The sequence below is a fragment of the Lissotriton helveticus genome, chromosome 8 (genome assembly GCF_964261635.1).
Source record: "Lissotriton helveticus chromosome 8, aLisHel1.1, whole genome shotgun sequence".
NCBI classification, from domain to species: domain Eukaryota; kingdom Metazoa; phylum Chordata; class Amphibia; order Caudata; family Salamandridae; genus Lissotriton; species Lissotriton helveticus.
The window spans coordinates 1,120,514,933-1,120,540,322 of NC_136069.1; the positions used below are offsets into that span (position 1 = coordinate 1,120,514,933).

The following is a 25,390-nucleotide window of genomic DNA, read 5'->3' on the forward strand; positions in this document are numbered from 1 at the left end:
CGGTGTTGATAAGAACAGACAACACTACGGCAATGCATTATGTAAACAAGCAAGGGGGAACAAGATCTCTCTCCCTGTCTCAGGAAGCCCAGGAGATATGGGAATGGGATATTTAGCAGGGAATATCATTGACAGCAGAACACCTCCCGGGGGATCAAAACATCAAGGCGGATACTCTCAGCAGGCTAAAATCGTCCTGCCACGAATGGGAGCTGGACCAGGACATCCTGGACAACGTCTTTCGGAGATGGGGAACACCGATAGTGGACCTCTTCGCTACAAAGGAAAACAGAAAATGCCGGTACTTCGCAAGCTGGCTTGGGGGAATGCGTTTTCCATGGCATGGTCAGGCATCTTTGCCTACGGTTTTCCTCCAATTCCTCTTCTCCCTCGCGTACTGGTGAAGATCAAGAAAGAGCTGTGCAGGCTGATCCTAGTAGCCCCGTGGTGGCCCAGACAACACTGGTTCACGGAACTGCTGCTACTGTCGGAGGATCGTCCAATTCGGTTGCGCCTGATTCCATCGCTTCTGACAATGTCCAAGGGGCAGGTGCACCATCCGGACCCGAAATCCTTGCGATTAGCAGCCTTTCTCCTGAACACTGTGAGTTTAGCCATCTGAACATCTCACATGAATGTAGGGAGATCCTGTCCAAGGCCAGAGCGGAGAGTACCAACAAAACCTACAGAATGAAATGGAAGAGGTTTTGTCTGTGGTGTAAGAGGCATGATGTTCACCCTCTTACTGCTGCACCTCATTAAATTATACCTTACATTCTGCTGTTGGCAAAGTCAGGATTAGCACACGCCTCCATTAAGGTGCATGGCTGCGTTATCCCGCTACAGGAGATCATCGTGAGGCCCATGTTTATGGTCCTCAAGGATTATCCAACAATTCACGAAAGGAATATTCAGAGTCTTTCCACCAGGAAAGCCTCCACCACCTTTATGAACCGATACACAGGGCAGACCTGAAGTTCTTGTCCTGGAAAGTGGCTCTTCTCATCGCATTGACTTCGGCGAGAAGAGTAGGTGAACTACAAGCGCTCACGAATCAGGAGCCTTTCTTGCAATTTCAAGAGGATAAGATGATTCTCAGGACAAACCCGAAGTTCATTCCGAAGGTGCCAACTGACTTTCATTTGAACGAACCATTGGTGCCGAAGCGTTTCTTTCCTCATCCATCAACAGCGACAGAAAGAGTATTACACTTGCTGGACGTTCAGAGATGTATAAAATTTTACTTGAAAGAAACTAAGGCGTTTCGCAAGTCTTCCCAGTTATTCGTCGCCTTCAGCGCACCCAGGAAAGGTTTCCCGCTGTCAAAGAGGGGAATTGCCAGATGGATTTCCAGTGCAATTGTCTACTGTCATCAAGCTGCTGGAAAGCCTTTGAATGCAAGAGTCCGTGCCCATTCCACGAGGGCAGTGGCCACATCCACTGCATTGTTTGGAGGAGTGACAATCCAGGATATCTGCAGAGCAGCAACCTGGGCATCTACGCACACCTTCACCAGGCACTACTGCTTGGAGGCAGCCGCAGAATCGGATGCGGCGGTGGGAGAGGCGGTACTGCGGAATATCATCCAGTAACGGTGAGCCTTTCTTGCATCCCTCCATCCATAATTTCTTTTGTTTACAAAGTCACATTTTATATAAGTATGTATATGAGATTATGCTTCATTTTCTAATGGTATTGCATGATTATGTAATGTATCAGGAAAATGTGCTCTGTTTTTTCACTGCTCGCTATTCTGATTCAGGCATGTGAATCTATGAAAGTTCCAATACTGGAGTAAGAAAACAAGTTACTTACCTGTAACTTTAGTTCTCCAGTATTGGAATCTTTCATAGATTCACATGCACCCAACCTCCTCCCCTGAGAGGCTCACCTCGGATTTAGCACAAGAAGTGTGTTATATGCACAAGTGCGCGAAAAATTTGAGGGGCAGAAGGTTCTCTAAGGAGTGTTCTAGAGGGTGAGGAGCACTGATTGGTTCAGGGAAAAGTTTGGGCCTTTTTTACATAACAAAGGCTATGGGTTGCAAAAGGGAAATGGGCCTAGGCCTCTTTTCAGTTTGCTATACTACTAAGCACTGCTTTTTTATATACCGGAGACTCCCGTATCGACGACGGGAAATGATTCAGGCATGTGAATCTATGAAAGATTCCAATACTGGAGAACTAAAGTTACAGGTAAGTAACTTGTTTTCTTCCTGTGCCTAGAAGACAAGTTGCTCAAGGCTAGCTCATCGCAGTCCTCCATAGACTACTTCGGGACTCCTGTCATCTTTGGGGTTTTCATGTCAAAAAGCTAAAGTCCCCCCTGTGTGTCATGGAGAGGATTGCCTTCATAAGAGCTGTAATGGACACACTGGTGTTCAGTACCTTCCCATCTGCGCAATGAGTCCAGACCATTCAGTATACAATCACGATGTGACCGGCTCAATTCCGCGTTTTGGTGAGGACGGCTCTGAGGCTTCTTGGACACCTAGCATCCCTTGCATCGTGCATCCTCATCGTCTCAAACACAAGATGGCATGTGTGGGCCCTGAAGTGGAACCTCCGGTTTCAATGGGACCAGAATGCGGGCTGCTTCCCTGACTCCATCCAAATCTCAGAGGAGACCGCTCTATATTTTCTGTGGTGGCAGAAAAATGCCAACTTGTGGCAGGCTGATTTCCCTTCCCCACCCAGACATCATAGTTGTGATAAACGTGTCACTGCTGTGGTGAGGAGGCCACCTAATAGAGGTGAAGATCAGAGCCTGTGACCTCCGGCAGAGGGCCTCAAGGTTTTGTAGCTTCAAGTGCCCTGTCTGCTCCTGAAAGCCTTTCTTTGCTTCATCAAGGGGAGGTTGGTGCTGGTCCTCACTTACATCACAACTGACTTGTGGTACTGCAACAAGCAGGGCGGGGTATATTCCTGGTCGTATGACCGGAAGCCCTGTGCCAATGGAAGTGAATATACCAACAGAACATCTTTTTAGTAGCCCATCATTTGAGCAGAGGTAGGCTGGAAATGAAGAGTGGCTTCTCCATCATCCAAAGGTGGTAAGGAGGGCTTTCGACCATGGTTAGATCTGTTCACTACAGGCGAGAACATGCAGTGTCAATTGTACTGCGCACTGAAGTTTTCTTAAGGAAAGTCAATAGCAAATGCATTCTAACTACAGTCAATCAATCGATAGCCTTTGTAAGGTGCAGTACTATCACCCCTAGGGGTACCTGGACAATGAGAATGCTGTTTCTCTGTAGAAAAGCCGAGTCTTGAGTCTCTTCCTGCAGTCCGTTAGGGAAGGTGATGTTCGCAGGTGGAGGAGCAGGTTGTTCCAGATCTTGGTGGCGATGTAGGAGAAGGAATTGCCACCGCTACAGATGCGGGGGTGTGGCAGAGGACAAGTTAGGAGGAACACAGGTGTCTGGAGGATTGATGGAATTTCTGTTGTTGGTTGATAAAGGATGGTCCTTGAACGTATAGGGTCTTGTGAATGTGCGTGAGGATCTTGAAAGGGCATCTCTGCTGGATGGGGAGTCAGTGGAGGTTTCTGAGGTGGGGGTGATGTGTGACCATTTCCGAAGATCCAGGATGAGTTTGGATGCTGCTTTTTTGTATGGTCTGGAGTCTCCCTGAGGAGCTGGTTGGAGATGCCAGTGTAGAGAGCGTTGCTGTATTTGAGGCGGCTGGTGATGAGGGCCTGAGTGACAATCTTTCTGGTTTTAATTGATATCCATCTGAAGATTCTGCGGAGCATGTAAAGAGTGTGAAAGCAGTAGAAGGCGATTGAGTTGACTTGCAGTTTCATTGTCATTGGATGTCGAGGATGATCCCTAGGTTGCGTGCGCGATCTGTTGGTGACAAAGCTGGTCCAAGTTCAGACAGCCATCAGCTGTGGTGCCAGGTGGAGGTGTTGTTCCCGAAGATCAGTACTTTTGTCTTGGCTGAGTTCAGTTTGAGGCAGTTGTCTCTCATCCAGTTGGTTATGTTGGTCTTGGGATTCGAGAAGTTGGTTTTGGCGTTGGTGGGGTCCTCAGTGAGCGAGGGTATGAGTGTTGTCAATGTAGGAGATTATTTTGAGGCCGTAGGATCTGACGACATCTGCAAGGGGCGTCATGCAGGTGTTGAATAAGGTGGAGCTAAGTGATGATCCTTTGGGTATACTGCAAAGGATGTTCTTGGGTGCAGAGGTGATCGCAGGCAGCCAGATATTCTGTGTGCGTCCTGTAAGGAAGGAGGCAATCCACTTAAGGGCGACTTGAATGCCGACGTTGTGGAGTCTGTTGATGAGGGTTTTGTGGGAGACTGTTGAACAACGAAGAGAGGCGGAGAAGGATCAGGGCCACAGTTTTTCTGCGGTTGAGGAGAGTCCTAATGTCTTCCTTGGCAGCAATCAGCGCTGTCTCAGTGCTGTGGTTTGCACGGAATCCTGATTGTGAGGTGTCCAGTAGGTGGTTTTGTTCCAGGAGTTCGGGTTGTTGGTTGATGGCTTTCTTGAGTATTTTGGCCGGTAGGGAAGATGGGAGATTGTTGAAAATGTTTTAGATAGCTGGGGTCGGTGGAGGGTTTCTTTAGGAGGTGTCTCACTTCTGCGTGTTTCCATCTGCTTAGGAAGGTTGCTGTGGTGATGGAGGTGTTGAGGATTCTGGTAAGTTCAAAGCTGAATGGGCTTGTTCCAAGGTTGAAGAAGTGGTGAGAGCAGGGGGTCGGTGGGTGCCCTGAAGTGGACTGAAGACATGAGGTCTGTGGTGGTCTGGGTGGTGAGAGGAGACCGGATGGTGATAGTTGGTCTTCGCTGGTTACATTGAGGTCGTTGAGATTGAGGGTGGTGGGTTGGAGGGCAAAATTGTTGTAGATAGTGGTAATCTTGCTGTGGAAATGGTCGGAGAGGGTGTCACAGAGTTCTTGGGAGTGGTGGATGATGCTCACAGTGGCTGTTAGGTTGGAGAATTCCTCGATATTTTCAATAGTTCTTTAGTGTGGTTGGCTGCTGTGTCAATCCAGGCGGCGATGGCTGCTTTCCTTGCCTTCTTTGGTGTGCCGGTGGTAGATGCTTAGGGCTGTTTTGTGAACGGCTCTGTTGTCTGAATTTTTTGAGACGCGCCAAAAAGCTTCTGCAGTTGGTAGCAGTTGTGCTTGGAGGTCAGGGATGTACCAGCTGGCATGTTTTGAGGTTTTGTTGGTGTTGGCTTTTGTTGGTTTCAGTGAGACGACTCTGTCGGCCCAGTTTGTGATCTAGGCGGGAAAGTCCTGGACGGCCTGGTTAAGGTCTGCTGCATGTTGGGTGGTGGTGAGGGTCTGTGTCCACTGGGTTCCAGTGACCTTTCTCCAGCTGCGGTGGCGACGCTTGGTGATGGCATACTGGGTGTCGGAGATGGTGAAGTTTACAATTACGTGGTCAGTCCTGGTGAGTTCTGTGGTGTGCTTAATTTGATTCTGTTGCTGGAGGTGAAGATGGTGATGAGAGTGTGTCCGCCCTTGTGGGTGGGTTCGGTGACCAGTTGGGTGAGGCAAGTGTTCTTCAGGTTCTCCAGGAGGGCGATGGAGTTTGCGTCGTCTGGGTTGTCGATGTGGGAGTTGAGGTTGCCGAGTAGGACGTAGTGGTGGGAGTTGATGGCTGGGGGGGGGGGGCGATGAGGTTGGCGATGGCATTGCAGAAAGATGGTTAGGGTTCAGGGGATCTGTAGGCGAGGGTGCCTCTTATCATGATCTTCACATCTGTCTGTAGTTGGATTTTGATGTGTTCCATGATAGGCATGGGGTCGTTGTTGGTGATGGTGCATCTGATGGTTTCCTTGAAGTTGATGGCAATGCCCCCTCCTCTGTTTTTGTTTGGTACAGTCTTAGTGTCTTATCTTGTAGCCCTTGGTGTCTTATCTTGTAGGAGTGGCGATGGCGGGGTTCGAGGAGGGGTTGAGCCACATTTCTATGATGAAGGTGACATCAGTAGAGAAGGTGGTGATGGTGTCCCAGATTTCCGTGGCTCGCTTGCTGAGGGAGCGGGTGTTAAGCAGAATGCTTTGGAGTGGTTTCAGGTTGTTCATGATCCTCTGGGCAGGAGTGGCGCTGTGTCCTTCATAGGTTTTGCTGCAGGAGAAGTGGCAATGTTGGCAGATGAAGAGTCCTTGGTTGATCAAGGTGAGGGGATGAATCCGCTGTCGTTTCGGTGTCTGGGGTCCATATCCAGGAATTCCTTGGCTGTGTATCGGCGGGTGGCGGGAGATCCAGGGGTCCTGGCACTGGGCACGGTCCAGGCATGACCAGGCGCAGACAGGTTTGCCTTTGGCACCGGCAGCGCAGCTGCATAGTGGCCTCCATTTGTGCTCCTGGGATGTGGGAGAGTCTAGCAGGGAGGTCGGAGGGAAGGGATTGGGAAACTGCAGAAATAATGGCAGTAGCAGGAGAGTGACGGGGCTGGTCCCAACCAGCAACCCTAACCAAACCCACTAAAAATAATTCTAATTCTCTCGAGCCCCCCCCCCCCCCCCGCCCCACAAATGTTAACCCAGAGCACCAAAAATGAAAAAAGGAATAAAATCAGACTAGATGGTGTGTCGGCCTGGGGACATCTGTGGCAGCAGTCACCTGGGACCGAACTGGCGTCCACTAGGCAGTGGGCGAGGAACTGACTCATTAGAATGAGCGGCAGGAGTCCAGGAGAGTGTTGCACTGACCAGGAGGTCTGAGGCTGCTAGAATGACACATGGTTCTCCCTCCTGCACACATTCAGCCACTGCCTCTCTTGCCTCAAGTTCTAAGGACAATCAGGATAGACCAGGTTCAATTAATCACAGTATACCCAGAGTGCATCTGGAGAGGATGGTACCCAGACCTCATGAGCATTTGTCCTCCGATCCATCTACCACGTCAGGAGGACCTCCTGTCTCAGCAACAGGAGAGGGTCCTGCTCCTGATTCTCCATGACCTAATCCCCATTCGTGCGACTGAGTAGCAACAGTTAAATCTGTTCAGTCTGTCGGCCACAGTAGTCAGTTATCCTTGCAGCACAATGTCCTTTGAGAAATTCCATCTATACTGGGTGATGGGAAACATTGGGTGCTAGTCATACCTACTATCTGCAGGCCAGACTCTAGGATGTGTTTGTTTTTCCGTTGAGTCACCAAGCCTGCAGTGGGCTCAGTTAAGGGTTACTTGTTGGCCCTTTCAGTCTTTTTGATTAGTTGATCAACTATCTTTATTTAACTCACCTTTTGTGATGCATTTTATCAAAGGTTTGACTTGCGTGTTTCCTCCAAAGCCATTTATCATGCTGCAATGGGTCTTACAGTTAACATTTCTTTTGTGGACACCTTTTGAGCTTTTATATTACCGCACAAGGGACCATTGTGCGGATAACCAGCTCTTTGTAGGATTTTCTTGAGCAAAGAAAGAAAAGGAGGTGAGAAAATGAACACATTAAGATGGTTAATCCTCTGCATTAAAATCGGCCACAAGCTTGCCAAGAAGCAGCGGCTTGAAATCCTGTGGGGTCATTCCACCAGGGGAGCTGGTTCTGCATATTTGCCAGGCCGTGAAGTGGGTTTTGGTGCACTCGTTCAGAAACAACCAGGCCTGATGGGAGGGCCATATAGCCACCTTGGTCCTGCAAGACTTTCTGTTCGGAGTCCACTCACCAGACCCTCCACCTTCATGATTCACTTCAGTGGTCAGTGATATCTATTCTTATGTTAAGGAATCTACAGTTAGAAGTATCTGTCAAAGAACAAGTTACCTACCTTTGCTAACTCTTTCTGGTGGATACTCTTTCTAACCGCTGATTCCTCTGTGCCCTCGCAATTTGTAGAGTGGACTCCTGGACATCGTGAATGTTAAGTTTTGACACACTTTCAACTTCAGTTTTTTTGTGGTGCTCTGCATCTGGAAGAAGCAGAAGGAGCAAGATTAATAAATTGATGTCGGTGTTCAAGGGTGACATTTATTTGTGACTCCTACAGAGCTGAACAAAGTCACTGGAGCAACCTTGCGGACATCTATCTGCGTTTGGGAGCATTGCTGGGAACATTGTTTCCGATCCAGTCTGGTGCCTTGGGATATTCTTAAGTTGAGGAATTTGCAGCTAGGCAGCGTATCCACCAGAAAGAATGTAACCGCAGGTAAATAACTTGTTCTGTACTACCAAAGTCTTCAATGAAGAGGCAGGGTTATGCCCTTTGATTTTGTGAAGTTTATTCTATGCTAACCCATTAATTGACTTCATGTTGGTGTATTTCCAAATAGGTTTACATTGTCGATTGTCTTAATTTATTGTGCAATTTCAACAGCCTAGTATTAGGAACCTTATTTGGCAGATGCCTTCATTTAGATATGTTTATTTTTAATAAAAATGTTAACATCTTATGTAGTCATGCACAACAACAGGATGAAATGGATTTTGAACTAACTCTAAATCCCTGCTGACTCTTATCTGCGATCTTTTATGGACATTATCCAAATTGTTTTCTACCCATTGCACTTGGCCATAAGAAACACATTTTGGTGTTTAGATCAACTTTAGGAAAACTTCGTACACATTTGTGATTTGTCAGAACACTAATATGATCGTCTTTGTTTAACAGATAAAATAAAGAATACTGATCTTCATCTGGAAAGTGCAATACTATACGGGAAGCTGGAAGAACATGACAAAGCTCTGAACATACTTGTCCACCAGTTGAAAGACTTCCCTGCTGCTGAAGACTATTGTCTGTGGAACTCTGTGAGTAAAGATGCACCCTACCGGCAGAGACTCTTCCATCTCTTACTCACTATCTACTTGAATCCAGACTCCTCTGATGGTACACTCCAGGTGGCTGGTGTGGACCTTTTAAACAAACATGCCCCTGAGTTCAACACAGCTCAGGTTTTGAGACAATTGCCCGAAACCTGGTCAGTGCAGCTCCTTGCTCCGTTTTTGGCTGGGTCCATGAGAGAAAGCCTTCATAATCAAACAATGGCTCAGCTTGCTGTGGGATTGGCAAAATCTGAAAACCTTATATACAAACACGAGAGGGTGAGTGCACTAAGTTATTTTGTATATTCTGTTTAACATAGCAATATCGCATGCCTTTCGCCCAGGATTCAAATTCCTGGACTCCATGCTACTTATATATGTCAACAGAGAATGTTTAACTTAATCAGCAGTCGTGGCAGCCTTTTAGCTACATAAGTGTTTTTTTAAGCCATTTTCTTGAATGGACCTTGACCATGTGTTTTGTGTTGTGCAGTTCTGCTACATGATTTTGTAAGTAAAATTAAACACTCTTTAAAAAAGGAAAAATGTCATTCTTTCCGAGATATCCTAAATTCACACTAAAGTATAAATCTGTGTGCAAACTGCACTGTGCCTTTATTGGACACTATAAGGAGTAATGTATTATGTACCCAGTCAGTGATAACTATACTTTTCACGGTCCATAAGAAATGCTGTTTTTGGTTTGCTTGTAACTTTCACTCCACTTAAAATTGGCTTGAAATTTAGCAGTAAAATTTACTAATCTGGCTAATTTTCTGTGTTTTAGTTAGGTATAGATAAGTCTAAGAAGGAAAATTAATGGTAGGGCCAAAAAGAAGCAATTCCTATTCAAGGTCCTGTATGAATGTTGTGTTTTCTGCTACAGCAAAAAGTGTGCAATTGTTTTTAGGTCGAAGCCTAGCGTAAGCGCTGGCGAGATCTTATGATCTGAGGAGCTTCCTCTTGCAGGGTTTAAGCCCCACCCCTCTTTCCCATTGGCCAGCGTCACCGTTTATGCTAAACGGTGGCCGGCCATTGGGAATGAGCATTTTGTTTTCTCTGTTTGAGCCGTCCCACTTGGACGGGCACACTTGACTTACTGCCGTCGCAAAAAGATTCTTATCTTTATGGGGCCATGTGTTTCAAGCACATGGCCCCATAAAGATACGCTCTGCCTACTCACTCTGTCTGTTAACATACAGATACGCGTTCATATTCATAGCAGGCAAGTCAGACCCACACAATCTTCCCTGCTGCAGACTCCCTCGGCCTCCATCTCTGCCTTACACTCAAGCTTCAAAGTGAATGCCCTGGAGAAAGCTCCCCTTCTCCGGGGTCTGCGACTCTCCCTTGCGCAAGAGCCCATCGTTGGCAGAAACCTATTTGCATCATCCCCTTACTTCTGAATTGTGCTTTACTCCCGTCGGCTGTCGCCCAGTGCTTCTGAAGCCAAGAGTGCACCTTGCAGCCCACCCTGACCCCACCCCCTCCCGGCCCCCTCACTCACCGGTGTCTAGCGTCGTGAAGTTCACGAAGCGGTATTCGCAGGACGCGTCGTTTTTTGTTTCCACCTAAGGCCTCTTCTTGGTGGATTAGATTTTTCCTGGGCGGGGGCCTCCTGCTTGGGGGGCTTGTTCAGCCGGCAGCCCATCTCAACAGCTTGAGCCTGGTGAAAAGAGAAGGAATGTCACACACTGGATGCGAGCCCCAGATATGGCGCCAAGCGTCGAGCTTCGCGGCACACGGACGAGGCGCGAGAGATGAACATAATATAGTAAAGAGCTCTGGCTGCAAATAAAATACATATGTTCGAGGCATATTATCTGCAGATTGCACACTGTGCATAGATCGCCGCCTAGTTTTGGGCCCGGATGTTTGCAGTTTGTTGTTGTCCTGAAAAGTTCTTTGGAAGTCACGAGATAGGTGACTCCTCCTTTGGACCACATTGCGCATGGGCATCGGCTCCATCCTCAGATTGTTTTTATCCGTCATCGGGCTCGGATGTGTTTCCTGCGCTCTGGTTTGGAACCGAATTTCCTTCGACGCCCAATCCTCACCAGTTCACGGGAATTGTTTCGATCGCGCTCCACATCGACGCGATTCTTCACCACTTCGAAGTCTTCGATTCCGGTCGTTGACGAAGGCCTTCAGGCCTATCTAGGCCTTACTTTCTGGCTCATGGAAAGGACGCCATTCAAGAAGTGTCCTTGATGTGGGTCGAAGTTTCCCCACACCGACCTACATGAGGTGTGCAACATTTGCCTCTCACCGGAGCACAAGGCCAAAGACTGTATCGCTTGTGCCTCATTCCGCTCCAAGAAAACGATTCGGGACTGACGAGCTCGAAGAACAATGGCGCGCTCGTCAGCTTCGATCCCCGACGACATCTTTGAAGAAGGCATAGACGTGCCAGAACACCAGCACGCCGAAGAGAGTACCAGCTGTTTAGATGCCGAAAACACCGACGTCGAGGACATCACTCCAGCTCAACGGGTCGTAAGTAAGACAGTCGACCCCAACCCTTCCTCGACACCCTCAAAAAAGGCTTCGGTCACACCCTCACCTTCGGGCCCGGGTGCACACCGAGAGACTGCTTCCTACACCCCGCCTTCGGGCCCGGAAAAGAAGCCTACTAAGCCTTCAGGCGGCTCGGGCTCGAGCCAGCCTATTCCCGGTGCCGATCCTATACCGACACCGAAGAAGAAGCCATCTTCCTCAACCATGCCGACAGTTCCTCCGACACCTAAGCACACGGTGCCGAAGACTGGCAGCGGCTCATCGATGCCGAAACCGTACTCGGAGCCGAGAAAAAAAAAAAACACCTCACCCAGAACAGAAAAAACAGGTTCCGGTAAAAGACATTTCAAAAGGGCACACTTCTAAAGCAAAAGACCCAAGACCAGCTACCGACTCGGTGCTGAAAAAACCTACGGAGCCGAAAACTTCGACGCCGAAGGATCTCCCCTACTCAGAACTGTTCACACCAGATTCTAATCAGAAAACTCTTGTAAAGGATCCTAAGACTGGTCAATTGACTCTTAGCTCCAAGAAAAGACCACTTGAGGCACCAGCACCACCCCCTCCTCCAAAGAAGAGACATTGCAACCTCTCCATTAAGGGTCCCCTCTCCACCATCTCCCCATACTGTTCCCCCTTCTACACCTCCTCTACCACATCATTCACCTACACCATCCACTAATCCAGACGATGATGTAGACACAGACTCTGATGACACAGGTGAGGGTGCACATGACCCAGCAGGGACCATTAGTCCCCCTTAGTCGCCTAATCCTTGGGATGATTACAACACCCCTGATGTGCCTTACGTCCCACAAGACGACGTATACCCTTCCAGACCTTCCCCACCAGGAGACACTATAGGTTTTAATCTACTAGTCCAAAGAGCTGCCCAGTATCACAGGGTGGACTTACACACTGATGCGGTGGAGGAAGATTTCCTATTAGACACTTTTGATAACACACAAAGGCCTACTGCCATTTTGCCAATGCTTAAAGGTGTCATCAAGCACACAACAGAGGTTTTTTAAGGATGCTCTCAGGGCTAGGGTCCTCAACCCCCGCATTGAGAAAAAATATAAAGCTGCCCCTACAGATCCAGTTTACATTAAAGGTCCAGCACCATTAGATTCCTTAGTAGTGTCTAATGCACGTAAATGTGCTAATTCTCAGACAACAGGTGAGGCCTCACCACCAGACAAAGAATCTCAGCTTCTTGACGCCTCCGGTAAACGAACAGCGTCACAATCAGCTAACATCTGGCGCATTGCAAACACCCAAGCGTTGCTGGCAAGATATGACAGAGCACATTATGATGAACTAGAGTCCATAATGCAGCATCTACCAAGCAAATACAAGAATAGGGCCAATGAACTTATACAGGAAGGTAAAAATATTACTAATACTTCCATTCATTGTGCCCTAGATGCTGCAGACACCGCCTCAAGGGCAATCAATACCAGCACCCTTCTATGTAGACATGCCTGGCTACGTATTTCAGGTTTTAAACCGGAGGTACAAAACTCCATCCTTAATCAGCCATTTGATGAGACACATTTATTTGGCCCAAATGTTGACGTATCTTTAGAAAAAATGAAAAAAGACACTGATACAGCAAAATCTACGGGAGCCTTGCAGCAGCAAGCTCCCAGACGTTCTTTTAGTCGCTCATCATACAGAGGCAACACAAGAAGCTACTCCTCGGAAAGTCCCTCCACTTCTTACAAAACACCTAGCCAATCCACAATCACTAAGGGCTACCTGAGAGGGGGTTACAGGGGTAACAATAACAAAGGCAGAGGCAAGACTAACAACTCCCGCTCTGCCTCCACCCCTACCCAATGACTTTCCTCCCCTTCCCCCCCAACATTCCACTACTGTGGGGGGGAAGACTGCAACAATTCCTTCCTGCCTGGACCAACATCACATCAGACAGGTGGGTGCGACAAATTATTCAGTCAGGTTACTGTCTAGAACTAACATCTACCCTCCCAAACATACCACCCAAACAGCGTCCAATATCAAAAGAACATCTATTACTGTTAAAGCAAGAAGTAGTATCTCTGCTGCCTATTCTGGACCTCAGAACGCTAAACATATACATACAGTCAGACCATTTTCACATGGTCACACTCCAACAAGTCCTTCCGCTGCTGTTACAAAACGACTTCCTTGCTGCTCTAGATCTCAAGGACGCATACTTTCACATTCCCATTCACGAGGCTCACAGGAAGTATCTCAGATTTGTAATAGACGGGCAGCACTATCAATTCAAAGTACTCCCATTCGGAGTCACAACAGCACCAAGAGTATTCACCAAGTGCTTAGCAGTAGTAGCAGCGCATTTACGAAGACAGCACATCCATGTCTTCCCGTACCTCGACGACTGGCTCATAAAAGCCAGCTCATACAACCAATGCGTGGAACACACTCATGCCACAATCCAACTGCTCCACAACTTGGGGTTCACAATAAATCACACCAAGTCTCATCTACAACCATCCAAAGTACAACAGTACCTTGGTGCCGCAATAAACACCTCAACAGTGCTAGCTTATCCCACTCCAGCAAGGATAGCCAGCATGCAAACTCTTCTGACAAAGTTTCAGCAACAACACTCCCTTCCAGCATGAGTGTTCATGCAACTCATAGGGATGATGGCCTCTTGCATTTTCATAGTGCCCCATGCAAGACTTCAAACGCGTCCTCTACAAGAGTGTTTATCAGTTCAATGGAACCAGGCTCAAGGTCAATTAACACACCTAGTGTTGGTAGACGGTCTGACTCATCGCTCTCTGCAGTGGTGAAACACCAAAAACCTTTCCAAGGGACGACCGTTCCTAGAGCCAGTTCCTCAGATAATCTTGACTGCGGATGCATCGCTCTCCGGCTGGGGAACACACCATGCAAGGCAAGTGGACACCACAACAAAAGTTACTCCACATCAATCATCTGGAGTTACTAGCAATATTCCTAGCACTAAAAGCTTTCCAAAAGCAAGTATCAAACAAAGCTGTGTTAGTCCGCACGGACAACATGAGAGCCACGTATTACATACAGAAGCAGGGAGGTACACACTCCCTGCAACTCTCTCAACTAGCACAGGAAATATGGCGGTGTGCTATACCTCAAAACATATTCCTTCTAGCCCAGCATGTTCCGGGAGTACAAAATACCATAGCGGATCTGTTAAGTCGACAAACACAACAGACCCACGAGTGGGAACTTCATATGCAAGTTCTTCAACCATTCTTTCGCCAGTGGGGACACGCACGAAAAAGCCAAATGCCCCAGCTTTGCCGCCAGATATCCACACCCACTGTCCAAAGGCAATGCAATATGGATGAACTGGTCAAACACATTTGCGTACGCTTTTCCACCTCTACCACTCATGCAGCTAGTAGTACGCAAAGTACAGCAGCATTCTCTGACCCTCATCCTAGTTGCTCCAAGTGGGCCAGACAGCCGTGGTACACAACACTGCTACAACTGTCTGTAGTAACACACCAAAAATTGCACCTGTCTCCACACCTCTTAACACAGAACCGTGGAGAAATCAGACACCCGGACCCACCTCAGCTCAATCTTGCGATCTGGCTCCTGAAATCCTAGAATTTGGATATCTGAACCTTCCTCCAAACTGCATGAATGTCATAAAAGAAGCTAGACGTCCTACCTCTAGGGCATGTTATGCAGCCAAGTGGAAACGCTTTGTAATATATTGTCATAACAACAATATTAATCCTCTAGACATGTCTATTCAACACATCATAGGATACTTACTGCATCTCCAAAGATATAACTTAGCCTACATGTCTATTAGACTACATCTTGCTGCAATAGTAGCATATCTACAAAACAGACAACATCTATCTCTGTTCAGAGCGCCTGCTATTACGGCTTTTATAAAACTACTTTTTCCAACATAGTCAACATTGAATTTCACCATTAAATGGAATAGTGAATATCTATTTGTAGGAAGCTGGCTGTTTTTGTTGTATATCAAGAATCTGATATACTGTGTAAAGAGTCCAGGGGTTCCTTATGAGTGGACAGGCCGGGGCGTGCTATGTAATCCCAAAGTGGTCTATTAAAGAGTAGTGTCGTTGATTAGCCTTAGGCTTAACACAGAGGAGTACAAGACATTTGCAAATACACACAATGATCAATAAATGACAGACACGACTGAAGAAGGAGATCCACACCAATATAAAAAAAATAGAAAATATCTTTATATATGTTTAGACATCAGAAAAAAATCGTTCATGTAAGTACGTTTTTAAATCTAAATTCTTTTCACTTTAAAAAGTGGAAAGTACAGTGACTTACAAGACCAATCTCCAGGAGTTAATGTGAGTGCAGCGCCAACAGAACACCACCAGCGGCACGAGAGCAGCCGAGTGCAGGGTGCAAACAGCGTCGGGAGCCCAATAGGTTTCTTTGGAGCTCAGTCACTGCAGAAAGAGTCTACAGGTTCTGGCTGGAAGGCCAGTCTTGGTGAACCATCTGGGGGGGTTCAAGACTTGTGATGCTCGGGGATGTAGGGACATCTGAGCTCTTCTTCTCCACGTCCCGGGATGACGGATGCAGATTAATCTTTAGGCATTGGATTTTCTTACCGTTAATGGTCACAGTTGAGGCAGCCTGCATGCAGAGGCTGCAGGTGACATCTGGTAGTCCACGAGAGGCTTGAAAGTATGGTGGACTCAAGCTCTGGAGGGCCGGGGACCTTGTTGACCCTGGTAGCCCTCTTCAATTCGGGCCGGAGGCGACGGGTGCAACAGTGGTTTCAGGTCCCTGCTTTTGGCTGTACCGGTACCTCAGAGCCTTTAATTCTGAGTTCTTGCAGGGTGCAGAACATGCCCACTGTTCGCTGGAGGTATTTATCGAAGGCAGGCAATCCTCCCAGGTTTCTGGAGTCAACACCTGCAGGACAAGTCGACTTTGGCACAGTTTTCGACTAAGGATGCAGACAGGCCTGCAGGTCAGCTGCTTCTTCTCTTCTCTTTGCTTTTGCGGCTCTTTGGTGTCCTCTTTCTTCTTAGGTCATTAGGATCTGTCTCTCTGTTGCTAGGGGCTCCCCTAAATACTGAATTTAGGTGCATTATAGTAGTATAGGATAGTAGCCAATGGGCCACTGACCCTTGGGTCACTACGCCACCATATGATTACTTCCTGTGGTGAATGGGCTTTTGTTCTGGGCCTCCTGAGAGCAAAGGCTCTCACCCTAGAAGGTCAGAACAGTGTCTCCAGTGTCTCAGGTGGCAGGCTAGCAGAAACCAGTCCGCAAGCACACCAGAGGCTGGTAGGTTTTCAGGGGGCACCTCTAAGGTAAATCCAACACTGGCATCAGTGTGGGGTTACTAATACGAGATGTTTAATATCAAACAACCCTAGTTTCAATGAAGCCATCATATATGCTCGTGCTCTCGCGCTCTTTCGCTCGCTCTCTCTCTTCATCTCCCCTCTCGCTCTCTCTCTTCCCCTCTCCGCTCTCGCTCTTCCCTTCTCCGCTCTCTTCCCCTCTCCTCTCTCTCTCTTCCCCTCTCCTCTCTTTCTCTCTCTTCCCCTCTCATCTCTCTCTCTTCCCCACTCATCTCTCTCTCTCTTCCCCTCTCCTCTCTCTCCCCCTCTCCTCTCTCTTCCCCTCCTTCTCTCTCTCTTCCCCTCCTTCTCTCTCTCTCCCCCCTCTCTCTCTTCCCCTCCCCCTCTCTCTTCCCCTTCCCTCTCTCTCTCTTCCCGTTCCCACTCTCCCACTCTCTCTCTTCCCCTCCCTCTCCCTCCCCTCTCTCTTCCCCTCTTCATCTTTGGGGTTCCCCTTCAGTGGAGCGGTTATAGGCACGGTTTGGTTCATGCCTTTCTTCTTGATAAGAGAATCCATAACATTCAGGCTATGATCCTGATATTTCAGCTTCAGTCCTGGATTTCAGTGAGGTTGGCTCTGAGGCTGCTAGGACTGATGGCCCCCTGCATCCTGCACTTCAAACATGCTAGGTGGCATATGTGGGCTGTGCAGTGGGATCTGAAGTCCAAGTGGGCCCATTAAGGGCACCTCTCCGACCATGTCCAGATTTCATAGGAGACTGCAAAAGATATGCTGTGGTGTTTGCTGGACCTAAATTTGTTCAGCGGCAAACCACTCTCCCTTCCCCGCCCAGAGCTGACCGTGATGACCGATTCATATTTCTGAGTTTGCTGGACGCCTGGATGAGATGGAGATCAAAGGCCTTCACTCTCCGGTGGAGTCCCGGCTCCACGTCAGCCTTCTAGAGCGGAGGGCCACCTGGTTGGAGTTGAAAGCCTTTCTGCCATCCATCAAAGGAAGGCTGGTACAGATGCTCACGGACAACACCACTGTCCTGTGATAAAGCAGCAAATGGGGGTCAGGTGCCAGGAGGCCTTGCGCCTCAGTAAATGGCTGGACCACCAAGGAATTGTCCCGGTGGTAAACCACCTGGCAGGATCTTTTAATGCCAGGGGTGACTAGCTCACCTGTCAACACCTAATGGATCATGAATTGCAGTTAAACCCGGTGGTGCATGGTCTCTGCCGTCTCAGGGGAGACTCTCAGCTTGATCTGTTGTCCACCGCTGAGAAAGTGCCTGGTCAGCGCTTCTGCATGTTGGAGTTTCCAACGGGTCTCTCTTTACGAGGCGTTCCACCTCCAGTGGATCTTGGCACTCCTGTATGCCTTTACACGGTTACCACTCCTGCCCAGGTTCTCAAGCAGACCAGGGCTAACCAGGACCATGTCATTCTAGCGGCTCCAGATTGGGCATATACAGTATGGTATCCACAACTCCTGGGCTTGTGGATATGTCCTCTCATCAGGCTGCCCCATGGTAGGACCTGCTGTCTCAGCAACAGGATAGGGTTCTGCACCCGGGCTTTCTTACTCTCCAAATTCATGCTTGGGGATTGAGCAGCAACAGATGAACACCTGCGACCTTCATCCAAAATTAGTTGGTCATTTTGGCAACAAAGTGTCCCTCGACACAAACTGTATATGCCTGTTGTTGGGTTAGATTGTGGCTTGGTGCTGCACACGCCAGACTGACCTCCTCCAGAATCACTGACATAATATCGGAACCAATAATATCGTGACCAAAAATATCAATTACAAAAATATCATCTTCCAATACTTACAATAGTAAGTACAAAAGTATCAAAACAAAATATCAGTTTACACTAATATCGTTAAGACATACAAAATATCATCTTTTTAATATATAGTTGTAGGAAGCTGGCTCTGTATATACTATACCAAAATGAGGTATAGTGTGCACAGAGTCCAGTGGAAGCCCAAAGGTAGGCAGAGGTAAAAGTAGATCGCATCTTACTCTCTTTTTGTGGTAGTGTGGGCGAGCAGTAAGGCTTTATCAGAGGGTAGTGTTGAGCATTAGTTGTACGCTCTCAAACAGCAAATGATTGCACACACTCAAACTGAACTCAGACCAATTTGTTTTGTATGAAAATATTAAGTTATTTTATTTCTAGAACCAAGCCAAAATTGGCACAGGTAAGTGAAATAAATGCTTTGCAAAATATTATGCTGCGTTTACAAGTGAATGCAAGTTCAAGTGCAGTTGTTTGAAATACAGGTAAGTCAAGGTATTGAAATTACTGTACAGATTACTTTTTAGATTACTTTTTAAGTTACTTTTTTCTACTCACTGTGATATGACTAGATATCACACTGGGACATTTCCTAGAGAAAAGGTAAGTAAAATCAGTTTTACACAATTGTAATTTTTCATGTTTCCATACAAATCAACTCCACACTTAAAACATTTTTCAGAGGAAAACAGTCAGAAGAAATGAAGTTTTCGGTTAACAGGGAAGTACTCGGTCTTTGAGGTTGAGTTTCTACTGTTAAAACAAGGGTTCTCCCAGGGCCGAGGATGCACTCTTGTTATACCCTCAGCTGCACTAGGGCGGCGGGTGCAGAGTGCTAAGGCCCAATGTTATCCAATGGGGGATAGATGGCCTCCGGTTGGTGGCTGCTTATGAGCAGGCCACACAGTTGTGGGAGCCAAGCTCCTGGTGTTAGGCCCAGGGCAAAGGAGGAGCGGAGTTGGCATCCATAGTACACCCGCAGCGACGCAGGAGCAGCCGGGTGCAGGGGGCTGTTTTGGCGTCTGGTGCTCCATATTGGTTTCAATGGGGATTCTCCGGTTTCGACAAAGACTGCAGGCTCGGGGGACAAAGATCTTCTGGAGGTGACCACCAATTGGAGAGGTAATTTGGGATGCCTGGGGATGCTGGGACACCGTCAGTTGGGCCACCCAAGGTTGTGGGGCTTCGGGTGCAGGGGTGTCTTTAGACGTTGTGTTTGTCTTACCAGCTCTGGTGACGGTCGGGGGGAGTCTCAATGAAAGAGGCTGCAGGATTCGCTGGGAGATTCGAGGCAGGTCGGAGATAACCAGATCTCGGGTCTGGATCGCCAGAGAGACCTCCTCATGGTGTTGGGCCACTCTAACTCGGGCCATGGGTGACAGGTGCAGAGTGGTTCTTGAGGTTGCTGGCTGCAGAACACACCGGAGTTTCGCTTCTGCAGGTTCGAGGTGGGGACAGGCCGGTAGGGCTGGGGCCAAGTCAGTGGGCGTCCTCCTTTTCTTAGCTTCGGGACGCTGTTTGGTCCTTCTTCTTCTTTTCTTTGTGGTTGTTTCTTGTCTGAGAGGCAAGGTTCATGAGAGCCCCTAAATACTAGATTATGGGGCCCTACAGGTACCAATGGGTCCCTTCCTTCGGGTGGGTACACCCCCTATTATGCCACTCTCCAGTGGGAGGGTGGCACAGTTGATTCAACCCAAATTCTGTTCAGTTTCTTTGTTTTCTAACCGCCTTATATTTGCACAAGAACCTCAGAACTGTTATCAGTTCTGAGGTTCTTGTGCAAATATATGGTGGTTAGAAAACAAAGAAACTGAACAGAATTTGGGTTGAATCAACTGTTTTTACAGATTTACCTATCATTGCTTTCAGTTTGGCCTCATGCGGCACGCGTTCGAGAGGGATTAATGTTGCTCTCATACCCCTGACGAAGGGACATTTAGATCCCGAAATGCACTCGGAACACCTCGAGAGAGATACCTATTGTATAGTTTGTAAATCGTTGATTTTAATGTTTAATATTGTAATTGGAATTTAAGTTTTGTTTTTACATCAAAATGGTACACTAGCGGAAAGGAATCCGCAAAACAAAAGTCAATAATTGTTTTTATTGTTTATTAACATGTACAAACGATCTAAAGTTGAATTGGTGTAACTTTGAAAAAATACAATAATTTTAACACTAACAGCAGTACGGAAGGGGTCAAGTGCATGGTTACACTTGCAAGCAATCAATAGTATGACACAGGGATGTGTGCCATGACGACTCTTCACTTTGTTCTGCACCAAAACACGCAGCCTGGAAAGGCAGTGTGTGTGTGTAAACGTACAGGGCTTGTAAGGGTGGCACAATAAGTGCTGCAGCCCTTAGATGCCTTCCCTAGTCACAGTGCCCTTGGTACCAGGGGCTTACCTGTGGCCAGAAGGTGCCAATTGGGTTTTGTTTTTAATTTAAGGAAAGAACATAGACCCTGGGTACCTATTTGGCATGAGCCATGGCACGCTCAGTCTAAGTACATTAGCAGTTCATCAAAAAGTGCGGGCAACCATGCAAAAAGAGGGCACTTTCTTATAATAGGTTAAAATAGTAAATCATAAATATTTTAATATGGCCTCAAAATAATGTAATTAAATAAATGTAACATATTAAATACTATAAAAATATATTCTTATATAAACACATGCACAGGTGTATGTACATTTATATATACATATAAATTAACTGTTATTAAAAACATATTTTACATTATATTACATTTAAAAAATGTAAGTGTACTGTTATATGTATATATGTTTTTAAATTATTAAAATTGATTTGTTAAAATGTTAACAAATCAATTACAAAACAGAATTACCAACTTAATAAAATCGGAAACAATGAAAATGCAGGAAAAACATCTTATAAAAAATAATAAAATAATAGATACAAAATAATTAAAATGTAAAAAAATAAACAGATAAAAGTAATAGATATAATTAAACAATATTAAGAAAAGTCTAACAATAATGGATGTACTATTGCCACTCCACCCTCTGCAACCTTAGGGAAAGCGTTGGACTTTGGAGGGGTAAGATTTACTATTCCCACTCCAGTATGTGCAACAGTAGCAAAAACATTGGACTTTGGAGGGCTTACATTTACTTTTCGAACTCCAGTCTATGCAACAGTGGGGAAAACGTTGGACTCTGGAGTGGTAAAATGTACTCTTTCTACTCCAGAGTGTGTGAAAGTAGGGAAAGCACTGGATTTCGGAGGGGTTATATTTACAATTTCGTCTCCAGTCTATGCAACAGTATTGAAAGCACTGCACTTTAAACACATCTAAATGACCCTATTAATTTGAAACAAATATAAATAGGAAAATTATATGAAAGAGACTATTAGTTATAGATTTCTTACCTTAGAAATTACCCCCAGGTGTCAGACTGGATCCGGAGACATTTCTTCTTAGCAGTACACCTGCGTGTTGGTAGGTGGCCTCGGTCGGCGTCGTGGAGGCTGGGATGACATCGTGGTGTCTACTTAGACGCCGCCCCACGCGCTGATGTCCGTTCTTTTTCCACGCCAGCCAGCGCAGATCCGGAGAGAGCATGCCTCTTAGTCACTTTTTGACAAACCCTTTTTCGACTTTTGTTTACATCTTTTTGAGTCTTCGACTCCTGGTGCATGAGGGATGTCCAGCCGTTGGCCCAGTTTCAAGCCCTATGACTCCTGTCACAAGTTGATGTCGGTAACCGATCCACACCTCGTGTGTCTCTGGTGCCTGGAGTGCGACCACGACCCAAAGTCGTGCTCCGACTGCAGGGCCCTTAACCCGAAGGCTTTGCGGGAGCGGTCGCAACAGCTTTTGGAGGCCCGGTAGTCCGCTCCGCGCTGTTCAAGGGGAGGGTCGTGGAGCCACCACCATTCGTCCTCGAAGTCTTCACACTCCTTGGGTAAGTCAAAGCACAAGAAGAAGGCGAAGAAGCATCGTGGCTCTTCGCCTTCTACCCATCCGTCAGCCGTCGCTACACAGGACTCGGACACACTCCAGCTCCTTCCTTGGAGCCCGCTGGGACGGCTCCATGCTTCCCTCCCTTTCCCAGAGCCGGAGCCTCCCCTCCCAGCTTTGTGCATTTTACGAAGGGTGGCACAGCATCTTTGGGCAGCCCCACTCCGCAGGCGTGCCTTCAGGCCCTACGGACTCGGCTGGGAGCCTTTGATGCCAGCGGTTCCGGCATTCGCGCTGCAGGACCCCCAAGGATCCAGGCCTGGCGCTGGATCGGCCCCGGTCTACCTCACAGTACCTTCCCCGGCGCTGATTTCAGTGATGACGCCCCAGACGTCAGTTGCTCTCCCCCAACCGGTGTCGACCCAAGCCTCACCCCGACTTGGATACAATGCCGGACCAACATTGGTACCGGCGCCCAAGCGTACTTTTGTACCATTGTTCATCCCTGGTGGTCCCTACCGCCCTTAGTGGCAGCCAGAGGAGGGTGAGGAGGACTGGCAGGGGTCTGTTGACTCTCTTGCAGACCAACTGGAGGAGCCGGACCGGCGAGAGGAGTTGGGTGATGCCAGTGTTCTGGATATCTCCCCAGACCTTGGTATGCTTTCTCCCCCTACCATGGCTATGGAGGAGTGAGCTTCCTATGCTGTGGTGTTGCTTAGGGCGGCTGAGGCCTTGGGCCTTGAGCTGCCTACGGTGGCAGTCAGGACTAACCTTACTGAAGTGCTTCAGCCGGCAGCAGCCTCTTCGGAGCCCCTGCTGCCTTTTAATGAGGCCCTCACTTACATCCTTCTGGGCACTTGGTCCAAGCACAGCACCGGGGCTCCTGTGGACAAGATGATTGCCAGACGCCACCACCCGACCCGGGTGACCCACTTTTCCTATCCCAACACCCCACCCCTGAGAGCTTGGTGGTCCAAGCCTCATTCTCAAAGGCGCATTTCCCACTGCTCCCCCTGATAGGGAATCCAAGACGCTGGGCCATCTTGAGAGGAAGATGTATTCTTCCGCCAGCTTAGGCCTGCAGTTGGTGAACACTGCATGTCTCTTGGGCCGTTATACACACACGGTGTTGGATACGGTTGCGCAAGTGATGCCACAGTGCCCGGAGGAGGCCCGGGCCGTGCTCACCCGCACTGTTGCTGAGGGTCGGGACGCAGCTTAGTTCACCATCCGGTGAGGCATTGATTCTGCCAACTCTCTGATTAGGACAGTTTCCACGTCGGTAGCCTTGAGGCGCTGCGCCTGGCTGAGAACGTCTGGCATCTCTGGGGAGGTCCAATCCACAGTTTTGGACATGCCCCTTGATGGTCATCACCTCTTTGGTAACAGGGTGTACGATGCGCTGAGCGTTTCAAGGACTCTAGGGCTATGGCCTGATGCTTAGGCCTTGCAGCAACTTCTCGCCCCACGCAGTCTGCCTTTCGCTCCTTTCGTGGCTACAGAATGGGTGACCCGCTACATTCCACCCAATCTAGCCACAGGGCCACGCACGCTACCCAGCTTCTGCGTGGCCGCCTATGTGGGACCCAGCGACGCAGTTCTGGGGACCAGTGGGCATGCCTGTCCACCCATACCTCCCCTACAGCAGCCTCCTAGTCCGACCTTCTTGGGCCACCAGAGGCGGCAGGATTCGCCATCACCTCCCCCACTGGCAAAGATTCACGTCGGACAGGTGGGTTTTGCAGATAGTCCGAAGGGACTACTCCCTCCCCTTCCAGACTACCCCACCCTCTATGCCACCAACGCTCCATCGCATGCCAAAGGATCATTTGTCCCTGCTCTCGACGACTGGCTGTTGAAGGCGGGCTCGCCCCAGGCTGTCGTCTCCCACCTCCAGACTACGGCGGACCTCCTGCATTCGCTGGGGTTCACTGTCAACATGCCGAAGTTGAACCTGATTCCCTCTCAGAAGCTCCTTTTTAGCGGAGGAGTTTTGGATACAGCACAGTTTCTGGCATTTCCTCCCGAGCAGCGAGTCAGGAATATCCAGTCTATGATACCAATGCTTCAGCCTCTCTCCCGGATTTCGGTGAGAATGACCCTGAGGCTACTGGGCCTCATGGCCTCCTGCATCCTGTTGATGGATCATGCCAGATGGCATATGCAGGCTTTGCATTGGAACCTGTATTTTCAGTGGGCGCAGCATCAGGGAAACCTTTCCGATGTCATCCTGATCTTGGAGTAGACTGCAAGTACCCTTCAGTGGTGTCTCACAAACCAGAACTGAGTCGCCCGCATATCCCTCTCCCTTCCCCAACCAGAGTTCACAATAGTGACTGATGCGTCACTCCTGGGATGGGGTGGCCACATGGGAGAGGTGGATTTCAGAGGACTGTGGCCTCCGGTGGAGTCCAGTCTCCACATCAACCTTCTGGAGATCCAGGCGATTCGTCTTGCAATGAACACATTCCTTCCCTCTGTCAAAGGAAGAGTAGTGCAGGTGTTCACAAACAACATCACCGCCATGTGGTACTGCAACAAACCGAGTGGGATGGGGTCGTGTACCCTATGTCAAGAGGCTCTTCGCCTTTGGACATGGCTGGAACATCAGGGCATATCCCTGGTGGTTCAACACCTGCCAGGTTCCCTGAATGCCAGGGCGGACAAACTCCTCTGCCGTTGCATGATGGATCACGATTGGCGTCTTCACTCGGCTCGGAGGTGGTGCATGATGGTCTCTTTCAGCAGTGGGCAGAGCCTTGGTTAGATCTATTCGCCACCGACGAGAACATGCAATATTAGCAGTTCTGCGCGTTGGAGTTTCCAAAGCGGCATTTGCTTGGCGATGCCTTTCGTCGCGAGTGGAACTGCGGCCTCCTGTATGCCTTTCCGCCTGTACCACTTCTAACCAGAGTGCTGAAGAAGATCAAGTGCGACCGGGCCCAAGTAATTCTTGTGGTTACGGACTGGGCACGAAGAGTCTGGTACCCCAAGCTCTTGAACATGACCATCGATCCTCCGATCAGACTGCCTCTTCGGGAGGATCGTCTGTCGCAGCAGGAGGGAACGGTCCTCCACCCGAACCTGTCCAGCCACCACCT

The 25,390-nt window shown here is 48.3% G+C and overlaps 1 protein-coding gene across 1 annotated transcript in view; it reads left to right on the top strand.

The window, feature by feature from the left end:
* The window catches only part of TGFBRAP1 (transforming growth factor beta receptor associated protein 1), a 200,145-nt gene that overhangs the window by 162,545 nt on the left and 12,210 nt on the right, over window positions 1-25,390 (top strand). The window contains exon 10 of the mRNA XM_078657996.1: window positions 8,573-9,006. Coding sequence (XP_078514122.1) covers window positions 8,573-9,006 — 434 coding nt within the window. The remainder of the gene's footprint in view (window positions 1-8,572; window positions 9,007-25,390) is intronic.